Source organism: Eleutherodactylus coqui, chromosome 4 (assembly GCF_035609145.1).
Source record: "Eleutherodactylus coqui strain aEleCoq1 chromosome 4, aEleCoq1.hap1, whole genome shotgun sequence".
In the NCBI taxonomy this organism is placed as follows: domain Eukaryota; kingdom Metazoa; phylum Chordata; class Amphibia; order Anura; family Eleutherodactylidae; genus Eleutherodactylus; species Eleutherodactylus coqui.
The window spans coordinates 31,199,281-31,222,629 of NC_089840.1; the positions used below are offsets into that span (position 1 = coordinate 31,199,281).

The 23,349-nt window shown below is 45.8% G+C and overlaps 1 protein-coding gene across 1 annotated transcript in view; it reads left to right on the top strand.

Annotated features, from left to right (window-relative positions):
• ARL6 (ADP ribosylation factor like GTPase 6) overlaps nt 1-23,349 on the top strand; it is a 66,639-nt gene that overhangs the window by 23,846 nt on the left and 19,444 nt on the right. The window contains exon 5 of the mRNA XM_066599156.1: nt 5,270-5,364. Within this exon, the coding sequence (XP_066455253.1) occupies nt 5,270-5,364 (95 nt within the window). The remainder of the gene's footprint in view (nt 1-5,269; nt 5,365-23,349) is intronic.

A 23,349-nucleotide genomic window follows, 5' to 3' on the forward strand; every position in this document is an offset into this window, starting at 1 on the left:
ACAGAACATGTGTCCCAGAACTGGAGGGTCACTTTAATATCATTATTTATAGAATATCATGAGCTTCCTCTGCAGAAAGGTCCGTCGGGGCTCAAGGGATGTCTTATCCTTGTTGTGTCCCCAATCCAAGCGCTCTGACAGTCTCTTCTGTTAGGAAAAAATAAGGCATAAAGCCGAAATATCGGCAGCCAAAAAGTGGAAGGCAAAAATTGTGACCCGTGAAGCGGTGAGAGATTTCCTGTAAATGTTCAAAAATATCCTTCAGTTTGAAAATGAAAAGTGCTTTTTCTCCTTTACACCCGTCTGCTGACGAGTACTGCGCAAAAATAAACAGAATGTCTGACAAAAACTATTCATACAGCTACATTGTAAGCCGGTACTGTGGGGGGTCTTTTTCTTAAAAGGGTCTGTAGTGCTATTAAGTCGGTGATACTGGCACTATAGCTCTGCAGTCACAGCTCCGCTGACTATGCAACCCTCTCTTACACTCTTCTTAGATTCGACACCTGGATCTGTCAATGTGTCAAGTGGGCGGGCCCAAACGCTCATGACACATTTAAATAGCAAGAAGGCAAATCTGTGTGTCAAGTGGGCGGTCCACAACATTTACTGTCAACGAGTGATGTCAAACTTGATTGGCAGCGAGTGGTCGGCTCCACCCGCGTGGCACATTCACAGCGCCCAGAGCTAAATTTAAAAAGAGCCCATTTGGGCAAACTGAAGTGAATATAAAAAAAAAATGCTCCTAGAGTCGGGCCAATTAATTAAAGGTCCATTCATGTTCTAAGGTCTCCTAATTTATTCATTTTCTGAAAGTATTGTCACTTCTAAACATAACCTCCCTCTTGACGTACACCTATTTCACAACATTGATGCCATGGCTGCTGTGAAAGCCTTAAATCCCTAAGGACGAGGTCAGGTGAGCAGGGAGCTTGAAGAACCACTTCAATATTGTCGTCATGAAGAGCCACCTAAATAAGGTCCGCCCGATGAGGAGGTTGTCTTGATGGACCCTTGGCACCCATCTAGAGGAAACTTCCGCATCTTCAGGTCTTCCCGCAGGATGGTTTGCACAGATCCTATGGAAATGCTGACAATTCATTCCATAGACCATCGGCGGTCCGCCATCGCCACTTGTTCCTCACGCCCAATCATGTTACCGGACCGGCCTGTTAATGGACGATGCTCCTCTGGTTCATTCTCACACGATGTTCAAAATTCTTTGAACTGTTGCAACCACCAATACACATTTTTTTTCACATCCACGACGGCTTCACACACGTCTTACTCAACCGACGATGGATATTGATGGGTGTCAAGTGAAGAAAACGGATGATTACAGGCTGTTCTTGGAGCGGGAACGTCCTCATGTGAAGTATTGAAAACACTTATATCCCCATCCGCCATCACGTGAATTCTGTACACCGGACAATACCGCCATCTATCTCACTCATCCCTGAAGAATGCCTGTGTCTTCTATAATGTGCGCCAATTTTCTATTGGCTCCTATTACCGAGAAAAAAAATTAGGAGACCCGAGAACTTTTATTAAGTTAGTTAATATGTTGTCCTAAAATAGACAACGACGTAAAGTAGCTCTTAACCCTTTCCAATCCACTGTCTGACGTCTTAAGACATTTATGATTTAAGGCTGTACAGCTCAGATGTTGGAAGACGTCCGTCTGGGTTCTCTTTCTGTATGTTGCCAGCCTCTCTGCTGTCGGAGCCTATCCAACGTGTCACCTCATGCAGTACTGGCTTTAGCCAGCAGATAGCGCCGTTGTATAACAGCAGAAAAAGAGTAAGCCCCCTAGGAAAACCAGGATATAAATTGGATTGGAAGAGGTTAATGAAAGAAAGGCTTACAGTGTAATAGCGAGGGCAACAGAAACCATAAAAAGGGTGATGGCAAATAGTATCATAGCCAAAAGTAGTATTTCTGGCACAGGATCCGATAGAGGGCACTATTCCAACCATTCGCATCCCTTTTGGGATGAGTTCCATTCCTAGCAGCTGCTATAGGATGACCTTACAGCCTGTAATCCCCCCTATAAGCGCCCTCTCCGTACGGATGTTATTGTGGCTTTCCAGGCGACACATATAGAAGCTTTCAGTCCCGTCTCGCCCGGATTTAGTTCCTTTTTCCTTTACGCTATGAAGCCTTTCACCTTCTCCCATCACCATCTCCATAAGTGTCGGCATGGAGCGCATCCCAGTGTATGAAACTGATTTACAGCTCTCAGATCTGCCTGCAAAAGGCCGCGCTTCCACCCGCCTGTACCTCCGTGACACCAAGTGTCTCCTGAATCATGGAAATGTCTGGCGGAGCCGGCGCCGCTGAAGGTTAAAGATTTGCGCTTGTTTACCTTCATCATAAATGTCACCTGAAGAGACAATAGGAAGTGTAAACCGCACGCGTGTTTGTGGAAAATGCGCAGAGAGCGAAGGCTTGTTTATCAGTCGCTTGATGACTTTCCGCACGCGGTTTTATGATGCCTGGTCCATCTTCTCGTGTGTACAGCCGGATATGGGAATGAATGAATGTAATTATAATCATTCGTCCCCGTAAGCCAACGCTCGGCCCGTGTAAAAGAAAATAAAACACGAAGGCTCAATTGGCGCTCGTTGCATCGGTTTGTGTAAAGGGACCCTTACATCAGACTGTCACCAAGTATTAGTGATCCCACTAAATTACTGTAATCTAACGTTACCCCTTAGACACCCTATTGTATTGCTCTGGCTTATGTAGCGCCCCCCTATTCTGCAGTAGCGCTCGTATATTTAGCATCATGCCCATCAGTCCCGGCATCAATGGGCTCACAAGCTAATCCCCCTATATATCTAACATATGCACATTACTGTCAGTATCCAGGCTAATTAGCCTATCAGAACATACAAACTCCGTGCAAATGTTGTTCCGTCGGTCCGATTCGAACCCAGGACCCTAGCGATGCAAGGCCACAATATGGCCGCACGTAGTTTTATAGCGGGTTGAATGGAGCAGCGGTCAAGCATGCAAGGTGCTGCTTTATTCATCTGCTCCGGGAGCGCTGGAGATGGCCAAGCGCATATCGTTGTGGTAAGTGCAATAAGTCGTATGTCTATAAAAATCAAATTTTGGTTTATTGCATCCTGGTGGCCAAACTAGGGAACTACACCAACTGCAATATGTCGTATGTCAACAGGCCAATGAGAAGCCATCAAATTCCCTCTCTTGCTATAGGACTAATCAAGATGATGGCGGCTAAATGGGAATGTTGTTGTCTATCCTGTAAAGTTTGATAGATTTGACAACCTGCTGCGGTTACCACCGTGATCTACTTGGCTATTTCCATCAGCCCCATTGGAATGAATAGAACGGCACTGCGCATGCTCTGCCGCTGCTCCATTCAAGCTCAACGTCTTTGGAGAAAGTGGGGTGCAGTGTGGAGGAGAGCGAAACACGGGGCCCCCCGCCCCCAGGATCAGTGGGGGTCTCTGTGATACATTTGCATTCCCAGAGATGTTTCCAATTAGTGAATTTCTGTTTGCAACATGGGATGTATCCGAACCTCTGGAGGGTTCTAAGATGCTGCAGTCGAGGTTTACATTTGCGCAGTATAGAGGTAATGTTACTAAACGCGAGGCTTCGCTTTACAGCAGTTGCAGAAAATTAGAAACGCATGGCTGCTTTCTTTCAGAAACAGCGCCACACCTGCCTGAAGGTTGTGTTTGGTATTACAGCTCATTAAAGTGAACAGGACTGAATTGCAATAACATCAGTAATCTGTGGACTGGTCTGGCACTGTTTTTAGCGGAAGCAGCCATGTTTTTGTATTTCTGTGCCACCCTTTTAAAGGCGGTTTTCTGCCCTTTTTGTAACAGAAGACTTGTCCTCTGGATAGATCATCAGTAGTTGATGGATGGGGGTCCGCCGCTTTGGATCCCTATTCACATTACAGTGGGCCGGACGTTATCACTTCCTGCCCTGTCCGCTGATGACAGCGTCAGCGGGCCAGACAGTAAGCTGTGGGTAGGGATTCCATGCAGCGGACCCCCGTCCATCAACCACTGATGACCTATCCTCTGGATGACCTATCTTACCGACCTCCTCTGGATAGGTCATCAGTTAAAAGAAAGGGCAGAAAGCCCCTTTTAAAGGGAACCTTTCTTCTCTCTTTTGGTGCCCAGGCTGTGGGTATTACAGTATAGCGATGGACACACCAACTTTAGACCTCTGCCACTTACACCATTCGCTTCAGGAGTTTTGTAAAACTTTGCAGCGAGCGGCAGAGACGAGTCCAGTGGGGCTTATTACCCTTCATGTATTCCGTGCCCAGCCGTCCCTCCCACACAGTAGCAGAGAGACCTATTAGTCAGCCGCGGGAGGAGAGAGCACTTAATATATGAATATTAATGAGCCGCATCGGACGCCTCTCTGCCACTTGCAGCAAACTTTGAAAGTAAGTTTTCCAAAACTCCTGATGGACCGCTGAAATCTGTCACTATAATGTAGTGTCCGCGGCCCGGACACCGTTGGGTACCTGACAGGTTGCCTTTAACGAATCAGTCCTTAGAAACAGATAAAGCCATATTGATAGTTATCGTGAGCCTAAAGTGACCCTCAGGATTTTGTCCCGATCCGTGGACCGGCGAGGGGGTGGGGTAGATTTATTTGCAGTTGTTCTTCTCCACCATCCTTCCGATCCGCTGGTTTTAGACCCCGTCTTTAGCCGTCCAAGATGTCGGGAGCAATTTTCTAACTACGTAATGTTCACACTGCACTGCCCTCTGATTGGAAAATTTTGATCACATGAGCAGCTCTGGCCAATCAGAAAGAAGGTATAATGTATTGCTAGTCTAACACTACTAATGCACTGTGGGGATTAGGTAGTCTGAAGATTGCTTGGACGGCCAAAAACCGGACCTGAAATCAACAGATCAGAGGGGCAGAAGAGAACATCTGCAGGTAATACGACTACCTCCCTCAACCCAGTCTCCCCCTCCGGTCTCAGGTCAGAAACCAGAGAGTCATCTTAGTAGCAGCAAAACTCAAGTGAAGAAGCCAACAAAGTGTGTAGCACATGGTGTAGTTCTGATGGCCACTATCGGGACTCAGGAAGGAGTTGACTTCTTGCCGCTGGTCCTGTTGGGTTGGTGGGACCTGAACTCCTTAGGGGGCGGTCCGGGGAGGGGTACCAGTAACCCCCGCTTGTTCTCTGCCTGCTCCTTCCTGCCTTGAGTTCTATGCCCCTCAGTAAATCTCCTTCCTGTCTCTTCCTGTGTTGCAGAGAAGGCCAGGCCATTATTTTTGTCATTGACAGCAGTGACAAGCTGAGAATGGTTGTGGCTAAAGAAGAACTGGAGACCCTTTTAAATCACGCAGGTAAGATTGCTGTGCGTTCCCCTCCCCCCTTTATTCTCATCAGACACTTTGGAGAAACTCGTCTTGTCAGCCGGCTGACGGCGGTGACAGAAGAGCACTCGGCTCCGATGATGGATGTCAGCGGTTCAGATACCCAAAGTCTTTCTTGACTGATTTTTAATCTCCGTCTCTTCGGCAGTGACTGCAGTACATCGGAGCTCGCTGAAGTCACGGTGCATCTGTAGAGGCTCGCAAAACGTACGCAGCCCAGCGCCGTGTCGCGCCATGTTACGGGCTTAACCCCTGTGCAATGTTCACTCACGTACAGCAGATGGGCACAGGGTTGGCATGAGCAGAGCCCACCTATACACAGTGGGTGCCGGCTGCAACGGCCAGGATTGGAGGTAACTCCGATCCCAGCCATTAAAGGGGTTTACCAAGATCTAATGTTATCCCCTAGCCACAGGGTAGCATATAACTTTATGATTGGTGGGGATGCCAACTAATCCGGAGAGTCCCCACATGAGTGAAGTGGAGGTCATGCATGTCCGCAACACCAAACTCCATTCATTTCAACGAGCGCATCGGAAATTGCATCATATGAGCCATCGGTAATCTGCTGCGCTGTCGCTGAAACAAGTGGAGCATCGATGCGCATGTATGACCTCCGCTGTACTCATGCGGGGACCATCGGGAACCCAGTTCTTGGGATCATTGGGGGTCCCAGTGGTCGGAACACTACCACTCTTATTCCCTATTCTGGGGTAATTTTTTATATTTTTGTACAACCCCTTTAACCCTTCAGATGCTGCAGCCAGTGCAGACTGCAGCATTTAAATGGCTTTTATGTTCGTAAAGGTCCAATCTAATATATATGTGTGTGTGTACAGAATTAGGCTGGATTCAGACGACCGTATATCGGCTCGGTTTTCACGCCGAGCCGATATACGGTGTCCTCATCTGCAGGGGGGGGGAGGATGGAAGAGCCAGGAGCAGGAACTGAGCTCCCGCCCCCTCTCTGCCTCCTCTCCACCCCCTCTCCGCCCCTCTGCACTATTTGCAATAAAAGGAGGCGGGACGGGGCTAAGTTACAAGAATTAGCCCCGCCCCCACCCCGCCTCTCCCCATTGCAAATAGTGCAGAGGGGCGGAGAGGGGGCAGGAGCTCAGAGCACTGCTCCTGGCTCTTCCAGGCTCCTCCCCTGCAGAGAGAGACGACGTATATCAGCTGGGCATGAATATACTTTTATACTTTTTTTTTTTTTCTTTTTTTGTCACCGCACCTCCAAGAAAAAAATGTAATATAAGGCAATCAAAAATATGGCAACACCATAGATGGGAAAAATGAAGAATGCTAATGAGGAGGAAGCAATAAAAAAAAAATTTTCAATTAAAGATAAAGTCTGCAAATGTCGTCATATTGCTGTAATCATCCTGACCCACGGGGTGAAGTTAGCATGTTGGTTTTACTCCTCTGAGAATACCATAATAACCCTTCCCCCCCTTTAAAAAAAAAAAAAAGGCACAATTTTCCTACATTTTACTTCACTCAGACATTTTGCCCATACAGTTTAATTCAGCCTATAATATATCTGTGGAAAACCTGACTCCGCCCACAAAAATAAGCGCTCAATCGCCTGTCAGAGAAATAAAAAATAGATTTTCTGAAAGTGGGAATGAAACAACCGTCAGCTGCTGATGTCCTCAAGTGGTTAATCGCTGCTAATTAGAGGCGAGGAAATATCTGCCGCTTTTGTTGACACCTCACAACACCATCAGAACGTCTCGTGAAGCCGAGAGCCGCGCCGCCGCTTCGCCTGTTGTTGTTTCCTTCATCTGTTTGTGTTTTTGCTCGCTGCGGTTCTAGAAATCCTTTTTTTTTTCCCCACACCATTTAATTAAATCTTTTTTGTGGACCAAATCCAACTCTGTGCGAATTGCAAGGATGATAACGTTATTTAAGAAGTATAATCGCCCATTCAGACGGGTGGATGTTCAGTGACCGCACCCAGACCCATGGACGAGACTAGTGCATACAGTGTATGGGGGGCCTGTGCAGAGAGGAGGAGGAGGTGGGCTGTGGTGATCACCTGTAGACTTCTATGGAATAGCGTTGCTGGTGTGACCTATGCAGGGAGAGGGAGGAGGTGAGCTGTGACATCACCTATTGTGAATGGTGAGTCCTGTGTTATGTATTTCACCTCTCATTGTAATCCTGCCTGTGATGATGATGATGATGATGATGAGGGGACGGCTGAGATGCTTTTTCTACAGAACAGGAAGTGTCAGACTATTATTATTATTAGCCTTAGTGGTCAGTGGGAGAATTGCATGGTTTTCAGAATTTTTTTTTAATGGAGATCATGATATCGAAAATTAAGTCATCAAAAATGCTTTAAAAAAGTCTGTTTAACATAAAAAATTAACGTCTACAAGAAATCATTTTCTGATGACACATCCCCTTTAATACAGTTGGACAGCTATGGACTTTGTGTCTTAGGGCTCATTTACACGTAACGATTAGAGATGAGCGAGTATACTCGCTAAGGCACATTACTCGAGCGAGTAGTGCCTTAGCCGAGTATCTCCCCGCTCGTCTCTAAAGATTCGGCTGCCGGCGTGGGTGAGAGGTGAGTTGCGGGGGGGAGAGAGAGATCTCCCCTCCGTTCCTCCCCGCTCTCCCCCGCCGCTCCCCGCCCCCCGCCGGCCCCCGAATCTTTAGAGGCGAGCGGGGAGATACTCGGTTAAGGCACTACTCGCTCGAGTAATGTGCCTTAGCGAGTATACTTGCTCCTCTCTAGTAATGATTATCACTCAAATTAGTAAAAGTGCGTGATAATCGTTACGTCTAAACGCAAACCCATCTCGCACTCTTCATTCACTTTTCGTTTGCCGATCATTTTCAGTCTGCATAAAAATCATCAGCGGCTCGTTTACTTCTTGTTACGTCTGAGCGCTGCGTGAGAAGTGAGCGATTCTCAACGACCATCTACCCGTCTAAACGAGTGCAAACGAATTAGCAGTGACGACAATCCGCTCATGTAAAAGGGTCATTAGTAGTTTTACCAGCGCTGGGGTTATAATGTGTTTAGTTTTTATTTTACAGGTAATTTCACATATTCTTGCTAGAGTATTAAAGGGCTTCTCCCATCCAAGCAAGTTATTCCCTGGCCATAGGATATGGGATAATTTGCTGAGCAGTGGGGGTCCAACCACTGTGACCCCCACTGATCCCGAGATTTCACATCCTAGGACATCCCAAAATATGGTCAACGGAGGCCATGCATGGCTCTGCTCCATTCACATAAAGGGGTTGTACAGGAGGCAGCCTCCGGGCTACACGGGGGTCGGAGCAGAAGCACTGGTCTAACCCCTGTGTGGTGGCCGACGTTCGTAATTACAAGCGCAGCTCTCATTAAAATCAGTGGTAGCTGTGCTTCTAATTGCAGGCTGGTGTCCCATTGACTTCAATGAGAGCTGCACTTGCAATTAGGAGCGCCGGCCACCACACATGGGTTAGAGCAGTGCTTCTGCTCTGACTCCCGTGTATCCCGGTGCACACTTCCTGGATAACACCCCCTTTAAGTGGGACTGTTGGAGATAGCTGATGGGGCATGCATGAATACTATTATTTTAGTGCCATGGATTTGCATACAGACTATAAATAAAGCGATCCGACAGATCGGCGGCAGCATTCAGCCTGCTTGTTGACAGTTTCCCAGCAGTCATATTATTTACAAGATAGATAGATAGATTTGGATACATTACCGACGATACATATACGGATGCAACAGAGTTAACGCTGCGGCAGGGAAAGTGTGCTGGAAGTAGCTGTAATAGGTGCATGCGAAACTCTGGGGATTGACTTCTTATCTGTAAGGTGGCGCCGCCTCCAGGATATTTTGTTCTCAGACATTTGACTTCCACGGAGTGCCGTCGTCATACAAGATGGTGGGGGCTACACTACAGCGCTGGGAAAGTATTTGCCCCTTTCCAATGTGATCTACAGGGTCGGCCACGGAAAGGTAGCCTGGCACCACAGTCTTCTAAAAGCTGTCTAAAGCCGGCCTCACACGGGAGAAAATCTCACGACATTTGTGCGTTGCCAGAATGGGGTCATACACATCATGGTGCGGGGAAGAATCGCGGCATGTCCTATCTTTGTGCGTGTGCTCGCATCGCATCTCCCACTGCTTTCAATGAAGCCTTCGGCTCGATTGTTGTTGCACCTGCTGAGTCTACCCATTGCTTTATACAGAACCTGAATGGTCATACGAAGCCGGCTAGAAGGTCTCAAAAAGTTGCACATAATGCCACATCCTAAAGGGACAAAGTCATTGGCATGTAGGAGTCTGGAAAGGGATACAAAGCCATTACTAAAGCTCCAAGACTCCAGCGATCTGCAGTGAGAGACATTACCTACAAATAGAGAAGACTGGTGAACCTTCCCAGGACCAGCCATGTCAGCAAGTGGGCATCCGCAACTCATCCAAGAAGTCACAAGAGAGCAGACATGAACATCTAGAGAACCGGGGGCCGCACTTGCATCAGGTAGGGGCGATATATACAATTCACAAAAAAAGACCAGGCAAAAATGGAGCAAACTACTGCTGACCAAAAAGATTGCAAAGGCTCGTCTCATCAAAAATCATCTAGATGACACTCAAGGTTTTAGAGATAATATTCTGTGGACTAATGAGTCAAAAGGTGAAACTTCTGGAAGAAGTGGGTCCCATTGTATCTGGCACTCTCCACAACCAGATCATCCCAGCAGTTAGACATGGCGGTGGTCGTGTGATTGTCAAGGGTAGCATCTGGACGGCTTGTCATCATTGGTGGGACCATCAATTCTGCTCTCCACCAGAAAATCCTAAAGGACAATGGCCGCCTGTCCGTTAATCTATCTCAAGCGCTGTTGGGGTATCGGGCAATGATCTGAAGCATCAAGCATGTCCACCTCAGAATGGTGCAAAAGACACAAAATGAAGGTTTTGGAGCGGCAAGTCAAAGTCCTGTCTTGTACCCCATTGAGATAGTTCGATAAGACCTTAACTGGGCCGTTCCTGCTGGAAAACACCCCATGTAGCCGAATCAAAGCAATTCTGCAAAGAAAAGCGTGACAAAATCCCTCCACAGTGATGTCGAAGACTCCTCACAAGCGGTCACAAACTTTTGACTGCATGTGTTACTGATGGGGCAACCATTTATTAGGTTTGGGGAGGGGGCAATTACTTTTTCGCAAGGGTGATCTAGATCTTCAATAACTGGAATGATCCTATAAAAGCCACATTTTGTGACGTCTTTATCTTCTATTAAAATAAGTTGGATGATTGGTGACATTTACGTGTGACCAATTAGGTGAGGGACAAATACTTGTTCACAGCAGTGAGTACAGGGGAACTTTGTGACTTTCCCACTTGGCGTCCCGATCTTCTACAGAACCTGAAATAAATGGGACACACGGGTGGCTGGTTGATTAAAGAGCCGTTTTAGTGTCTGTTCACACTGCTTTTTTTTCTGTGTTTGATGGTTTTCTGTAGCTGCTTATAAAGCATTTAATGAAGCTGTTGCTTAGTGAATAGTTTTTATGACTACTTCTGGTGCGCATCAGACAAGACCCAAGGGCCGGGGAGCCAACATGCTCATAAAGTAACAGCTGGCACCTGGGTTGTGGGAGTCATTTCAGTGGATACCCAGGCATACAGATCTCCTCCGGCTCCATAAAGATCTGATATTATCAATGTTTTATTCACCTCCGTTGGAGTAATGGTCGTTGCTTCGGCTCTTTACTACTGTCTGGCTTTTATGAGCTCGGTTTTAATTCATGGAGCCTCCGTCATTGACATACAGTATTTTATCTGTTGACCGCCTGTTGTAGAATCATCTAGTAAATAGATGTTTGCCTGGATTTCCTTCTATATACCGCACATCACGGCCCTTCTGAATTCCATCGATCTCTTACGCCTTGTTCACATTGGCGCTTGCACCGCACTCTTATGAAAGCCGTCTAAAAGAAAATTCTTACTTCTATTCCGGGCGCTGAATCCAAATACGGCAATTTAATTTGTGTGTCAGGCAAGATAGAGAAGTTATAGACCTAATAGGAAACTAGGATATTCGATACTGTGCCATTTTGTTGACCATTAAAAACCATGGGTCTCCTTTTATCAAAACAAGGACAAGTTATATCTTTGTTGTACATGGGAATGACTTTCAAGTCTCCGTGGACTTGCTATCATATTGGGGATGCAGACGGGGATCACTGTAGCCATGACCGGCAATCTCACTATATACAAAAGGTTGGCCAACCAGAATTTGGAGAGTTGGGGATAGAAATGTTCAATGGGAAGGCTTCTGTCCTCTGAAGACATCCTTTTTCCTCCGTTACATAGTATATTAGGATTTATGAAACCGTTTGTCAAGGCAGTGGCTAAAAATGGCAGATTTACCCGTCTTTCCGAAGCAAAGATGGAACAGGATGTTTCCGTGGGTCCACCGAGTGAAACGTGACAACAGATTAATAAATGCTTAAAAGCAAAGAAAAATCTGCCTGGATGGCATTCAAGAATGTGATACATTTCAGGGGAAAACTAGATCAAGCGACTTTGAACAGATTGGGACTGACCTGTTGAGATCGTACAAAAATTTGGGGTGCCACATGCCCTTCATCTTACATTTTGTGCTCTCGCACCTTGACTACTGTAGTGGCCAGCGCTTCTAACTACAGCTCTCACTGAAATCAACGCAAGCCACGCCTGCAGTTACCACCGCCGGGCGCTACACAGTGGGCAGAGCAGAGAATCCCACTGCTTCCGCTCCGACTCCTGTGTTAGGCTAGGTTCACACGGGACGTAATTGCCACGGAATGTCCGTACAAACTTTCTGCAGGGAAATTCCACCTGTGACTTTAATCCCGGGATTAGCCAGCAAAGTGGACGGGATTTGCAGAAATCTTGTCCACACGTCAAGACGCTCGGAATTTTAAAACGTGGCATGTCAATTCTTTCCCCGTTTCCGCGGTGGCCTCTCTTCTCTCTATGGAGAGAGACGGCCGCAGTGGAATGCAGAAGGCGAAGCAGCTCCAAAACCTGCGGTGGTAGGCCGCGGGTTTTGAAGCTACAATTCTCCCTCAGAAATCTTGCGAACATTCCGTGACATTTCCGTGGGATTTCAGTCCCGTGTGAACCCAGCCTTATTGTGGCACTGTCAACGGGCGCACACTCAACTGATCGGTCAGGGTCCTAAGCAAAGGACCCCAGCCGTGCAACTATTGATGACCTATCTATCTAGATATCGCATACATATTCCGTAGCAATGTACACAGATTGTAATCATTAACATCAATCCCTGTCCCAATCTATATTTGGCTATTACTACGTTTTTAGAGTCTAGGAGGAGATTGGTGTACCCAGAGGAAGCCCCCCACAAGCATGGGGAGAACATACAAACTCCATGCAGATGTAGCCCTTGGTCAGATTTGATCCTAGGCCCCCAGCGCTGAACGGTAACAGCTGCACACATGGTGGCTTATTCTAAAAAGTAACTTGAAAAGTGCCGATACTCTTTAAGTATAATCAGGATTGCAGAAAGTGCATAATGATATATCTGCCGTTCACTTCTAGTCATTGGTGGCCCACTGATCTCCCTCTCTACAGAATAACTTTCCTCCATCAAAGCCGTGGCCAGGCGCTCAATAATGCCGCTGCTTCTTCCATGCCTCCTACCGTGTGAATTCAGCTAGCAGTATCCTGCCGAGAACACATGCTACAGAAGTGACAGATATTAGTTGCCAGGGGTGCGCACAGAAATGATATGGCTCCATAGTAACGCTAAAAAGTGGTTGAAAGCTTTGACAAAGAGTTTAATATTCACTTTAACCGCTTCCTGACTGCCCATAGACTAAAAAAACGCACAGGTGGCCCATGCTTGGTGGTGGGGGTGAAGCTTTTTGGTCAGAAAGGGGTTAACTACATGAAATTAGTTGAGATTTTCATTCCTAAGAGCTCCAAATTTCCTCTTAACTAGAGGTTTAACCCTTTCCAATCCACTGTCTGACGTAGCACCGATGTCGGAATACGTCCGGCAGGGTATTCTTACTGTATATTACTGGCCGCTCTGTTGTCAGGGGGCCTCTCCAGCAGATGGTGCTGTTGTATAATGGCAGAAAGAGAAAACCCCCTAGGACAGGGGTCCCCAACTCCAGTCCTCAGGGACTACCAACAGGTCATGTTTTCAGGATATCCTATAGGAAGAACCCCTGTGGTAATGTCTGAGGCACTGACAATAATTACATCACCTGTGCAATACTGAGGAAATCCTGAAAACATGACCTGTTGGCGGTCCCTGAGGACTGGAGTTGGAGAACACTGCCCTAGGAAACCCTGAATCCAAAATTGGATTGTAAAGGGTTAAAGGGGTATTCTGAGACCCATACAACATTTTCCCCTTTCGGCTGCCCGGCATAATTGAGCATAGTTCAAGTAGAGACCTACTAAATAATTTACACCGAACGACCACCGCATTAGGAACACCCACTCAATAACGGGTTGGTCAACCTTCTTGGGCAATGACTGCTTTCAGATTTCGGGGAACAGATTTTACAAGGTGGCAAACCTCCTCAATGCTGAACTTGACCCATGCCCGCTGTAGCAGCTCGAACAGTTGTTGCACATCTTGAGGATAAGTGGGAAGAGATCTCACAGCCCACGATATACCAAACATGTCCAATGGAGTTACACCCCAGTGAGTTTGGGGGCCATGGCTGTGCGGAGAATTCATGTTTGTGTCCCTCCAACCACTCCCTATTGATCTGAGCTCTATGATGCTATGAGTGTTGTCTTGTTAAAAGATGGCGCTGTGGTCATTAAGACTTTCTGAAGATATGGGTGCAGATGGCCAACCAACAGGTCCTGTAAGGTTCACCACTCAAGGATTGTGGTATGATAACCAATGGTCCTAGGCCATGGCAAGAAAACGCTCCCCAGATCATGACATTGCCACCACTGGCCTGTTGAACCCCAACAGTGCATCCATGGGATACAGCTTCATGCTATTTACACCAGATGCGGACCCAACCATCCATATGGTTCAGAAGGGAATGGGACTCATCGCTCCAGACCACCTTCTGCCATGTGTCCAAGGTCCATTGACCTCTTACCTGGGCCCAAGTAAGGCGTTGTTGGCAATGAGACAGGGTCATCAGAGGCACTTTTTGTCGGTTTTTGGCTATTGAACCCCAGTCGACACAGGTTATACTACATGGTAGTTCTTGACATTTGTCTTACGTTTCCACTGTTGGACTGCTTGGAGTACCCCGTTACTGAGTGGTTCTGCCAGTCTTGGTACATTCTCAATACCGTGATTCTGGTACAGCCAACAAGGATGACTGTTTTAGAAATCCTAGACCACACCTCTAGGCACCAACAGTCTGCCCACGGTCAAAGTCCCCACTATTACCCATGAGTGCCAAAGGGTGCCTTCTACTGCTCAGAGGAGGGGTCAGCACGTTATCTGAGAGCAGATCGTGACACGGCCACTAGGTGGTACCGCGTTACTCATCACAAGATGTCACGTGCCAGCTGTTCCTAATGCGGTCATTGTGCCAATCTCCTTCTTCCTTCATGTGATTCTATATAGGTTTTTACTACTTCTACTGAGATGTTTATCCTTTCCTCTTGGAGAAGACTCTGGATTTGGCTTATATTCCAATAGCTTGTTAAAAGGTCTGGCATTGACGTGCAGGAATGCTGCCTTCCAATAGGTGGCGATACAGAGGTATTGTTCCAGCTTCCCATTTGCAATGCACCCTTAAGGTACATTTAGGTACATTAAGGTGAACACACGGTCATATTTGTTATACCAGCGTGGCGCCGGCAAGCATTCTCTATATAGGACACTCCAGTTGCTGACGTTTCAGCCGTGGCTTCTTTAACCCTTTCTTAACACACCTGCTGTCAGCAAAGTATGACCACATGCATACCCTTTAAAAACGGGAAGTCCCCTAGCAAATAAATCCTTGCCGTGCCTTTAACTGTCTGCCGCTGCGTTCAGCATGCAGAAACAAGCGGCGCCGCACGTGTTGCGGATGATTATCATCTGTGGCGTTGCTGTCTATCAAACCCCATTATTTTGTAAAGTGTCATGTCAGGACTTCTTCAATTACATCCTCTCCGTCTTTCTCATTTCTCCCTCCATTTCATTTCCGTATCCATGCCCCGCGTCCGTCCTTACCAGGAGCGCTGACTGCAGGTCAGCCTCCTAATGGTCATTGGTGGATGAAAACTTGAAACATCAAGTAAATTGTTTCTGTCAGCCGCTTTGATGTCTGAATCTCGTTCACAATCCTCCTTCTCCCCGACAGCAAAATCAAAGTTTATATTTCCTATCTTCAAAATTAATTTTGTTTCTCGTCTTTCTCTTTTTTCCCCCTCCGTTTTGTGTCTGTTCCTTCCTGTCCAGAATTCGTCGGAGTTCAAAGCCCAGAAGTGGCTTTTATTGCAGCCTTTTATATGGCATCAGTAGCCTGACACTGTAATACCAAATTGCCGTGAATCAACTCGCTGCGACTTCGCCGTTCCTCAGTTTATGCCTCCGGTAATCTTCGCTATATATCATCGTAATGCGGAGACCATCATCCCGTAGAGATTTACTTACCACCGCTCCCTTGTGTAATAGGAGAGAATGGAAATAAGTGGTTTATATACACTCAATGGCCCCACTATTAGAGACAGCGTTCCTTTCACAATTAGCGCTTCCCTGTATGCAAATTCTCCCCGTGATCATGGAGTATAACATAAGGGTGGCTTCACACGAGCGTGTGCGTACATAGTTGCGCACCCCTGTACGTGCAAAAACACTCGTGTATGAAGGTTTATGCATTGCCTTCAATGGAGCGGCGGCTGCTTTTTTTCAGGGAAGAGCTTTAAATTTAAGCTTTGAATGGAGTAGCACTGCGCATGCTTGACCGCGCCCCATTGAAATACCTCCTCACTATAGTCATGCAAGGAGTAGGAACCCCTGTTCTAGTGATCAGTGGGAGTCACAATAGTGGAGACCCCAGCAATTGGGCATTTATAACCTATCCCATGAGTCCGGCTCACCAAGTCATTTTATGTGGCCCGCAAGGTCTGGATGCAGAAGAACCTCCTCTAGATCGGAGAGTCCTGAGCTCTGCCGAGAAGACCATTTGGCGCACTGTGGACTTGTTTGCAACCTGCCACTGGGTAATGGAATCACGGCTGCCATCTTGGTCTTAGACTGCAACATTGGGTGCATGAGGACTGGGCGCTGTGGCTGTTAAGGCAGACCTCAGAGTCTTGGTGTGCACCTCCCTATCTGCTTCTCCCACTGAGCCTGACCTACAGTACAGTGCTGCTTGCCGGGGCTCAGACTTGTGCATCCCAGCCTGTCCTTGCTACCATTTGGCAGGGAACAGTCTGTTCTAGCCGCCTGTCCAAATTCTGTGAGCCGGCAGTACAGATCAGAGAGGACCTTGTGTTATACTGCTGAGTAACCCAGTGAGTACCCTGAGGAGTTTTTAGGGGAACCTTTCACCAGGTTCTGTTAACTCCCATAATCTCTCTTTTCCTCTGACTACCTGGCAGTTTAGAGTCAACCTGTGTTGGGGAACTTGTGCCCCAATTTTTTCTGGACTAGAACCTTGCTCTGGTCCATCCATCCTCTCCTCCCCACCCCCTCATCCCTTTTAAACATATCCTTTAAAATACAGTCTTATAATGACAATCATCCCTTTGAAGGCACCCAGAATGCTGAAGTGGCCCTCGGTGAAAATAAGCTAGACACCCCTGACCTATCGTGTAGATAGGTGGTCGAATGTATATTGTGGGAAGCCCTCTTTACGGCACCAGGTGGGTCTCTAATGTGGCTGATCTATCACTGCTGCTTCTCCTGACAATTCCCGTGTTGTGATGTCCTCACCTGCTTTTAAACTTCTATCTGACATCGTTTATCAATTTTAATTGCCGCCGGTTCCTCCGTAAAGTCAGGTCAGCATCGCTGCTCGCTGTAACTCACATGGCGCTCATTGCCATGGCAACAGCTTCTAGATTGTCCACAAATACAGTCTATCAACGTTCTTTTGTAATCTTGCTACTTCATGACACATCTGAGGTGATTCTTGAAGTGTTAGATGACACCGAATGCCCCTGATTCAGTCTATTCATCTGTCAGCCAACGGGGTTACAGGGCGGCCGTCACCGCGATGCTAGCCATGTGTGTTGAAATATTTAGTATATTTTCCAGCGTGTTGGAATTCTTCTTCTTCACCTAAAATGTACAAGAAGATCCTTAATTCCATATAATTAATCAAAAGGGGATTTTTGGTTCCCACCTTCCAAGAACCATAGTTTTTCTTTTTAAAACAATCCCCCCCCCCCATCCCGTCTTCTTGTTGACGTAACAAGTTTACTTTTTGCGTAAGGAGTTGTATTTCTTAATGGCGCCGTTTAGTGCGTAAAGTATCGAAAATCATGTAAGTGGGGTGGAATGAGGGGAAAAATATGTAGTTGTGCCAGCACTTTTTGGGTTTAGTTTTTATTTTAAGACCAAATTTTTATAGTTCTGTATCTTAAAAAATAATTTATTTTTTTTATTGCTTTGTATTACCATTTATGACCTCCATAGCTTTTTTTTTTCCGTCAGCGGTGATTTGTGAGGTCTCATTTTTGCCAGGGCGTGCTGAAGCTTTAATTGGTACTATTTTGGGGTGCATTTGTCTTTTTTGATTACTTTTATTGGTGGGGGAAACATAGTTACAAAAAAAAAAGTTAATTCTAGCATTGTGTAAATTTTATTTTTTTACTGCGTTTACCATGTTGGATATATAATTAGAGATGAGCGAGCATACTCGTCTGAGCTTGATGCTCGTTCGAGTATTAGGGTGCTCGAGATGCTCGTTACTCGAGACGAGCACCACGCGGTGCTCGTCTCGATTAAACGAGCACTGACCATTGAATTCAATGGAGCCGGCAATACAGCCGGCTCCATTGAAAGCAATGGGCTGCCGGCGGGCGCGGGATGAATTTTCGGGAAGGGCTTAAATATATAAGCCCTTCCCTGCAATTTATCCAGAAATGTGTAAAAATATAAAAAAAAATATACTCACCTTGTCCTGGCAGAACGATGTTTGCCCATTGAATTCAATGGAGTCGGCAATACAGCCGCCTCCATTGAAAGCAATGGGCTGCCGGCGAGCGCGGGATGAATTTTCGGGAAGGGCTTAAATATATAAGCCCTTCCCTGCAATTCATCCAGAAATGTGTAAAAATAAAAAAAAATATATATACTCACCTGGTCCCGGGAGACGGAGTTCAGCGCGGCCAGCGGCAGTCCTCCTGAACTGCTCTGAACAGCTGTGAGTAGTATTCAGCAGCCGAGGATTTAAAATCCTCGCCTGCTGAATGAGCTGCCTCTGATTGGTCACAGCCTGACCAATCAGAGGCAGATCTCACTCACACCCATTCATGAATTCATGAATGGGTGAGTGAATACTGCCTCTGATTGGCTCAGTGCAGCTCTCAGCTGAATGACAGCAGTTGAGCACCACAGTGCAGGGGACAGCAGGAGAAGACGGCGGCTGTGCCCTGGCAGCTGAAGGGAGGTGAGTATTTTTTTTGTTTTTTAAATCACTTTTAATTCATTTCCAGGGAATGGCTTATATGTAAAGCCCTTCCCTGAAAAATAATTCAGGTGTGCCAGAGGACCATTGTCTTCAATGGAGTTGTCGGCAGCAGCAGCGGCTCCATTGAAGAGAATGCCTGCATTTTTATTCTTTTTTACACTAAAATCTTTCTTTTTCAGGTAAGGGCTTATATTTTTAAGCCCTTCCCGAAAATTCATCCCGCGCTGGCCGGCAGCCCGTTTTTTCTTTTAGTTTTTTGAAATTTTTTAAAATAAATTCAGGCTTTTATGATGACAGCGATACCAATTACATTTATTTTTTATTGTAATTTTTACTTAAGAAATGAAAAGGGTTTTCTCGGGAGCTTTCTAATATATATTTAAATATTTGTGAATATTTTTTTTTTTTTTTAATTTCATGATTTTTTTTTTTTTACAGCAATGGTTAACTCGTAATATTTATATATTATATATATATTTTAGCTACTTGCCCCCCAAGCCTGCGTGACCAAGCCCAATTTTTGAGATCTGACATGTTTCACCTTGTGGTAATACCTTTGGGATGCTTTTACTTTTTCAGGTGCTTCCAGGACCGTATTTTTTTCGTGGCACGTATTACTTTGTATCCACAGTAAATTTTGGTTGATATGTTGTGCGTTTATTTAGAAAAATATCCAAATCTCAGAAAACATTTACATAAATTAGCATTTTTGGTCTCCAGGCTAAGCCCTGTAACCTCAGCTGTCATTAGATACTCTGATCACGGAGCTCCTGCACAATATGGGGTCTCTAAGGGGATTCTCTGCAATTACATTTTCAAGGATGTTTATAGTCTATTGGCGGTCCTGAAGTTGTTAAAAAATTGATTCTATTTTTTTTTTCTCCACTAGAGGAATTTAATATGCAATTAATATACAATACACTCACTGCAGTACTTCTGTACTGCAGTGTACTGTGCTGTCAGTACCAACCTATTACACCTTGCCTCTGGTTAACACAGCAGACCTTGGGGGCCTTCACTGACCACCCTTCATCATTCTTCAATCACATTGAGGAGCTGGGGAGGAGCAAAGGATGGGGTGACTAAAGGAAGCCACCCTTTTCTTATTTGCCATTATCGTTGTTGACTGCGATATCTATGTGGTTAAAGAGGACCGGTCATGGGAGAGAATTGGCAGGGCAGGTTGCAAACTCTGTACAAGGTTTTTTTTTTTGATGCTCGTCTACCTTCACCCGAACAAACTCATCTTAAGTCCGGCTCCTGGCGCTCTCAATCTGTCAAGTGGGCGGTCCCACCATTCACTTTCAATAAGCGACGTCAAACCGGTTTTCTGGTTCAATATACTGTAGATGGACGTCTTTTCTGTATGTAAATATTCATTTTGCGTTATGGATAATCTACATCAAACTGTAACCCGAAGGATATTTGGCTGTTCCCACCGTTGTGCTGTGAAGCGCCCGCATGCCTGGCCGCCTACAGTGACTACATTTGGGGGCTGATTTTTGTAGACGCTGCCTGGGGGCGGTCCGGCTAAGGCTCATATTACTTTAGCTGTGATTGCTTACCAGACCTGCAACTTTATTCGGAAGCAGTGAGAGCCAATTGGGAAAACTTTTTGGTGTCTTTGCTAACTTTTAACTGTGTTGTTGTATCATCTTACAGCATGTATAGCGGAGCAGCTGTTTCTGCCGACGCGTCTGCTTTAGTAAATACCTTTTATTCTTCATGAAGTGACAATTTGGAAGAAACTAGGAATAAAATGGAAAGAGCAAATGGACAAGTGGTGTCACCGTTCCCCTGTCTATAGTCGGCTGTCCCTACTCAACACCGATCAGACTCCCATTGACGGGGGAGTGGGAACACCACTTGTCAGTTTCTTCATACGTTGCCACGATGACTAACGGAGGAACCCCACGCTCCATAGTTGTAATACATGAAAAATACAAGTATTTTCTAAGCCTCACTTTTGTTTTCTATTCTATTCTTCCATCAGAGAAGCAGCAAAATAGGGGGAAAACTGTCGTTTTGCTGTTCATTGATCTCGGTGGGATTGTCTGCGTCTCAGAAATGACTTTCCTTCATTACCATTCTAGTCAGCGGGTGGCGGAACTGAGCAGAAAGGCTTCTGTTTTGCTTTTGTTTCTGTTGTCCGTTTAAGGCCTCATGCCCACGGTACGCAGTGCGCCCGCTGCGGATCTAAGCTTCAGATCCGGATTGTGTTAAAAATGATTTTTCACTAATTGCGGGTGGTCGCGGATTCCGTTTTTTCCGCACTGGTGTACGCGGATTAGAATTGCAAATTCCGTGCAGAAATTAAATGAACAAAAAAATGGGAAAATAATCCAAACCCCTTCCAACCATGCCCAAACCCCTTTTCTCCTCCCACCAGGCTTCAAATCCGCGTGTGTGATCCGCAAATGCATTTAAATGTGCGACGCCTATAGACTTCAATGGAGCGAGATCCGCTCGGAGTCCGCGATGAAAATGGAGCAGGCTGCGATTTTTAGATCCGCGCGGATAGTAAATAAATACCATAAAATCAAATCCTCGGACCTAAAATCAATTGTGGAAGCTCCATTCATGTCTATGGGCGCCGATCCACACGGATTTCCGCAGCTCAAATACGCGCGGATTCCGCAAATAAAATCCGCCTAACAGATCTGTTCCATTAAATGCGCAGAAGGGAGAACAGACGGAATCGTCCTCTAGTGACAAGATGGATCCCTTATACATGGATAGGCGTGGTTCATTGAGCCTAGACAGCATTAACCCCTTAAGGACCAAGCTGTTTTGGACATATTTTAGGGATGTCACCCATGTGGTGATTTTTTTTTTTTTCTTTAGCTACCAAAATTATTTTTGCTGTATTTTCTTCCCGATTTTTTTTTTTTTTTTTTCTTTTTAAATCTTTTTTTCACTGACTTTCTTTCCCCAATTTTTAGTTTTATTGTCCGTAAAAAGCTAAAAAAAAGTTTTCTTTAGTTTTTTTGTTTCTTTAATTGTATAGTTTATTACAGGAGGAATAAAAAGCAGTAGTAACACCTCGGAATGAAGTATATACCACTGGGTCAACCTGCCATTCAGGATCCAGGGACAGCTGAGTATAAATGTGATGGCGGTCTTATTACTTGTCACCCAGCTTTCCAGGAGCCTTGAATGCCATGTTTGACTAGTTATAGTAACGTATGTGTTATACATGCCTGGATAACTCTGCAGTTGGCATTCAGGATCCCGGAAGAGCTGAGTGACAATGTAATGATGATTCCATTAGTTGTCAACCAACTTTTCAGGAACCCTGCATGGCGCATCTCATCATGGTGAGGCATGGGGTATACATTTCAGCACAACTAGGCACCAATTAGCTGTATCTACGGCCATCCTTGCAGTCATGTGATCGCCAGGTCACGTAGTGGAAGTAATATTTCCTCTCCCACTCTTTAGTACATAGCGCTTATTGAGCCCTTGTAGCCTGGAAAGGAGAAGGCAGAAGCAGTTAAAAACGGCTTCTCCCTTCTCCTCCGGGTCCTCGGCTGTATCTGACAGCAGAAGACCTGACCTCCTACAAGCGCATGAAAGCTGTCTAAAAGAAAATTTGGGATGCCCATATTAACCAATCACAGAGCAGCTTTCATATTACCTCAGCAGTATAAGAAATGAGAGCTGAGCTGTGATTGGTTGTTATTGGCAACAAAAATTACAGGGAACATTTTCGATTTTTAAATACGCCAGCATTCGTCACCGGGTGCTGAAGAACGCTCACGCAAAATGTCATGTTACAGCCACTTAACCGTCACCGCCTCCTATAGATGGAGGACCGCTATGTCATTCAAAACGTTTGAACTCGTTTCATCGGTCATTGTAGTCTGTGCATTATTGGCTGATGAAGGAGTTAAGGTACCTTTACATGGAACGACTGTCAGGCACATAAGCGCCTGACAGACGTTCCCGCGACTATCATAATAATAATCTTTATTTGTATAGCGCCAACTTATTCCGCAGCGCTATGACCTCTTAGTCTGTCAGTGAATGGAGGTAAATCTAAGCCGCCGCCTCCATTCACTGTTGAGCCGCTCAGTAGTCGTTTCATTAAGGTAGGCGGAAATGGAACGACTAGCAACTACAAATGATGGTACCTTCAGTGTATATCACACCGTGCAGCGCAATGTTTGTAACCGATAAGCAGATAGGCTCTTATAGTAACTTTAGTGCGCAGAATTCAAATATGATGTCCGTTTTTTTTCTGCCACGTAAGGTTTTGCAATTATGAGGAATAATGTAATCCAATTGTCGTTGTATTGTATTTTTTTGGAAATCTGCCTATACAATTAACCTTTTGCAATCCAATTTTGGATTCAGGGTTTCCTAGGG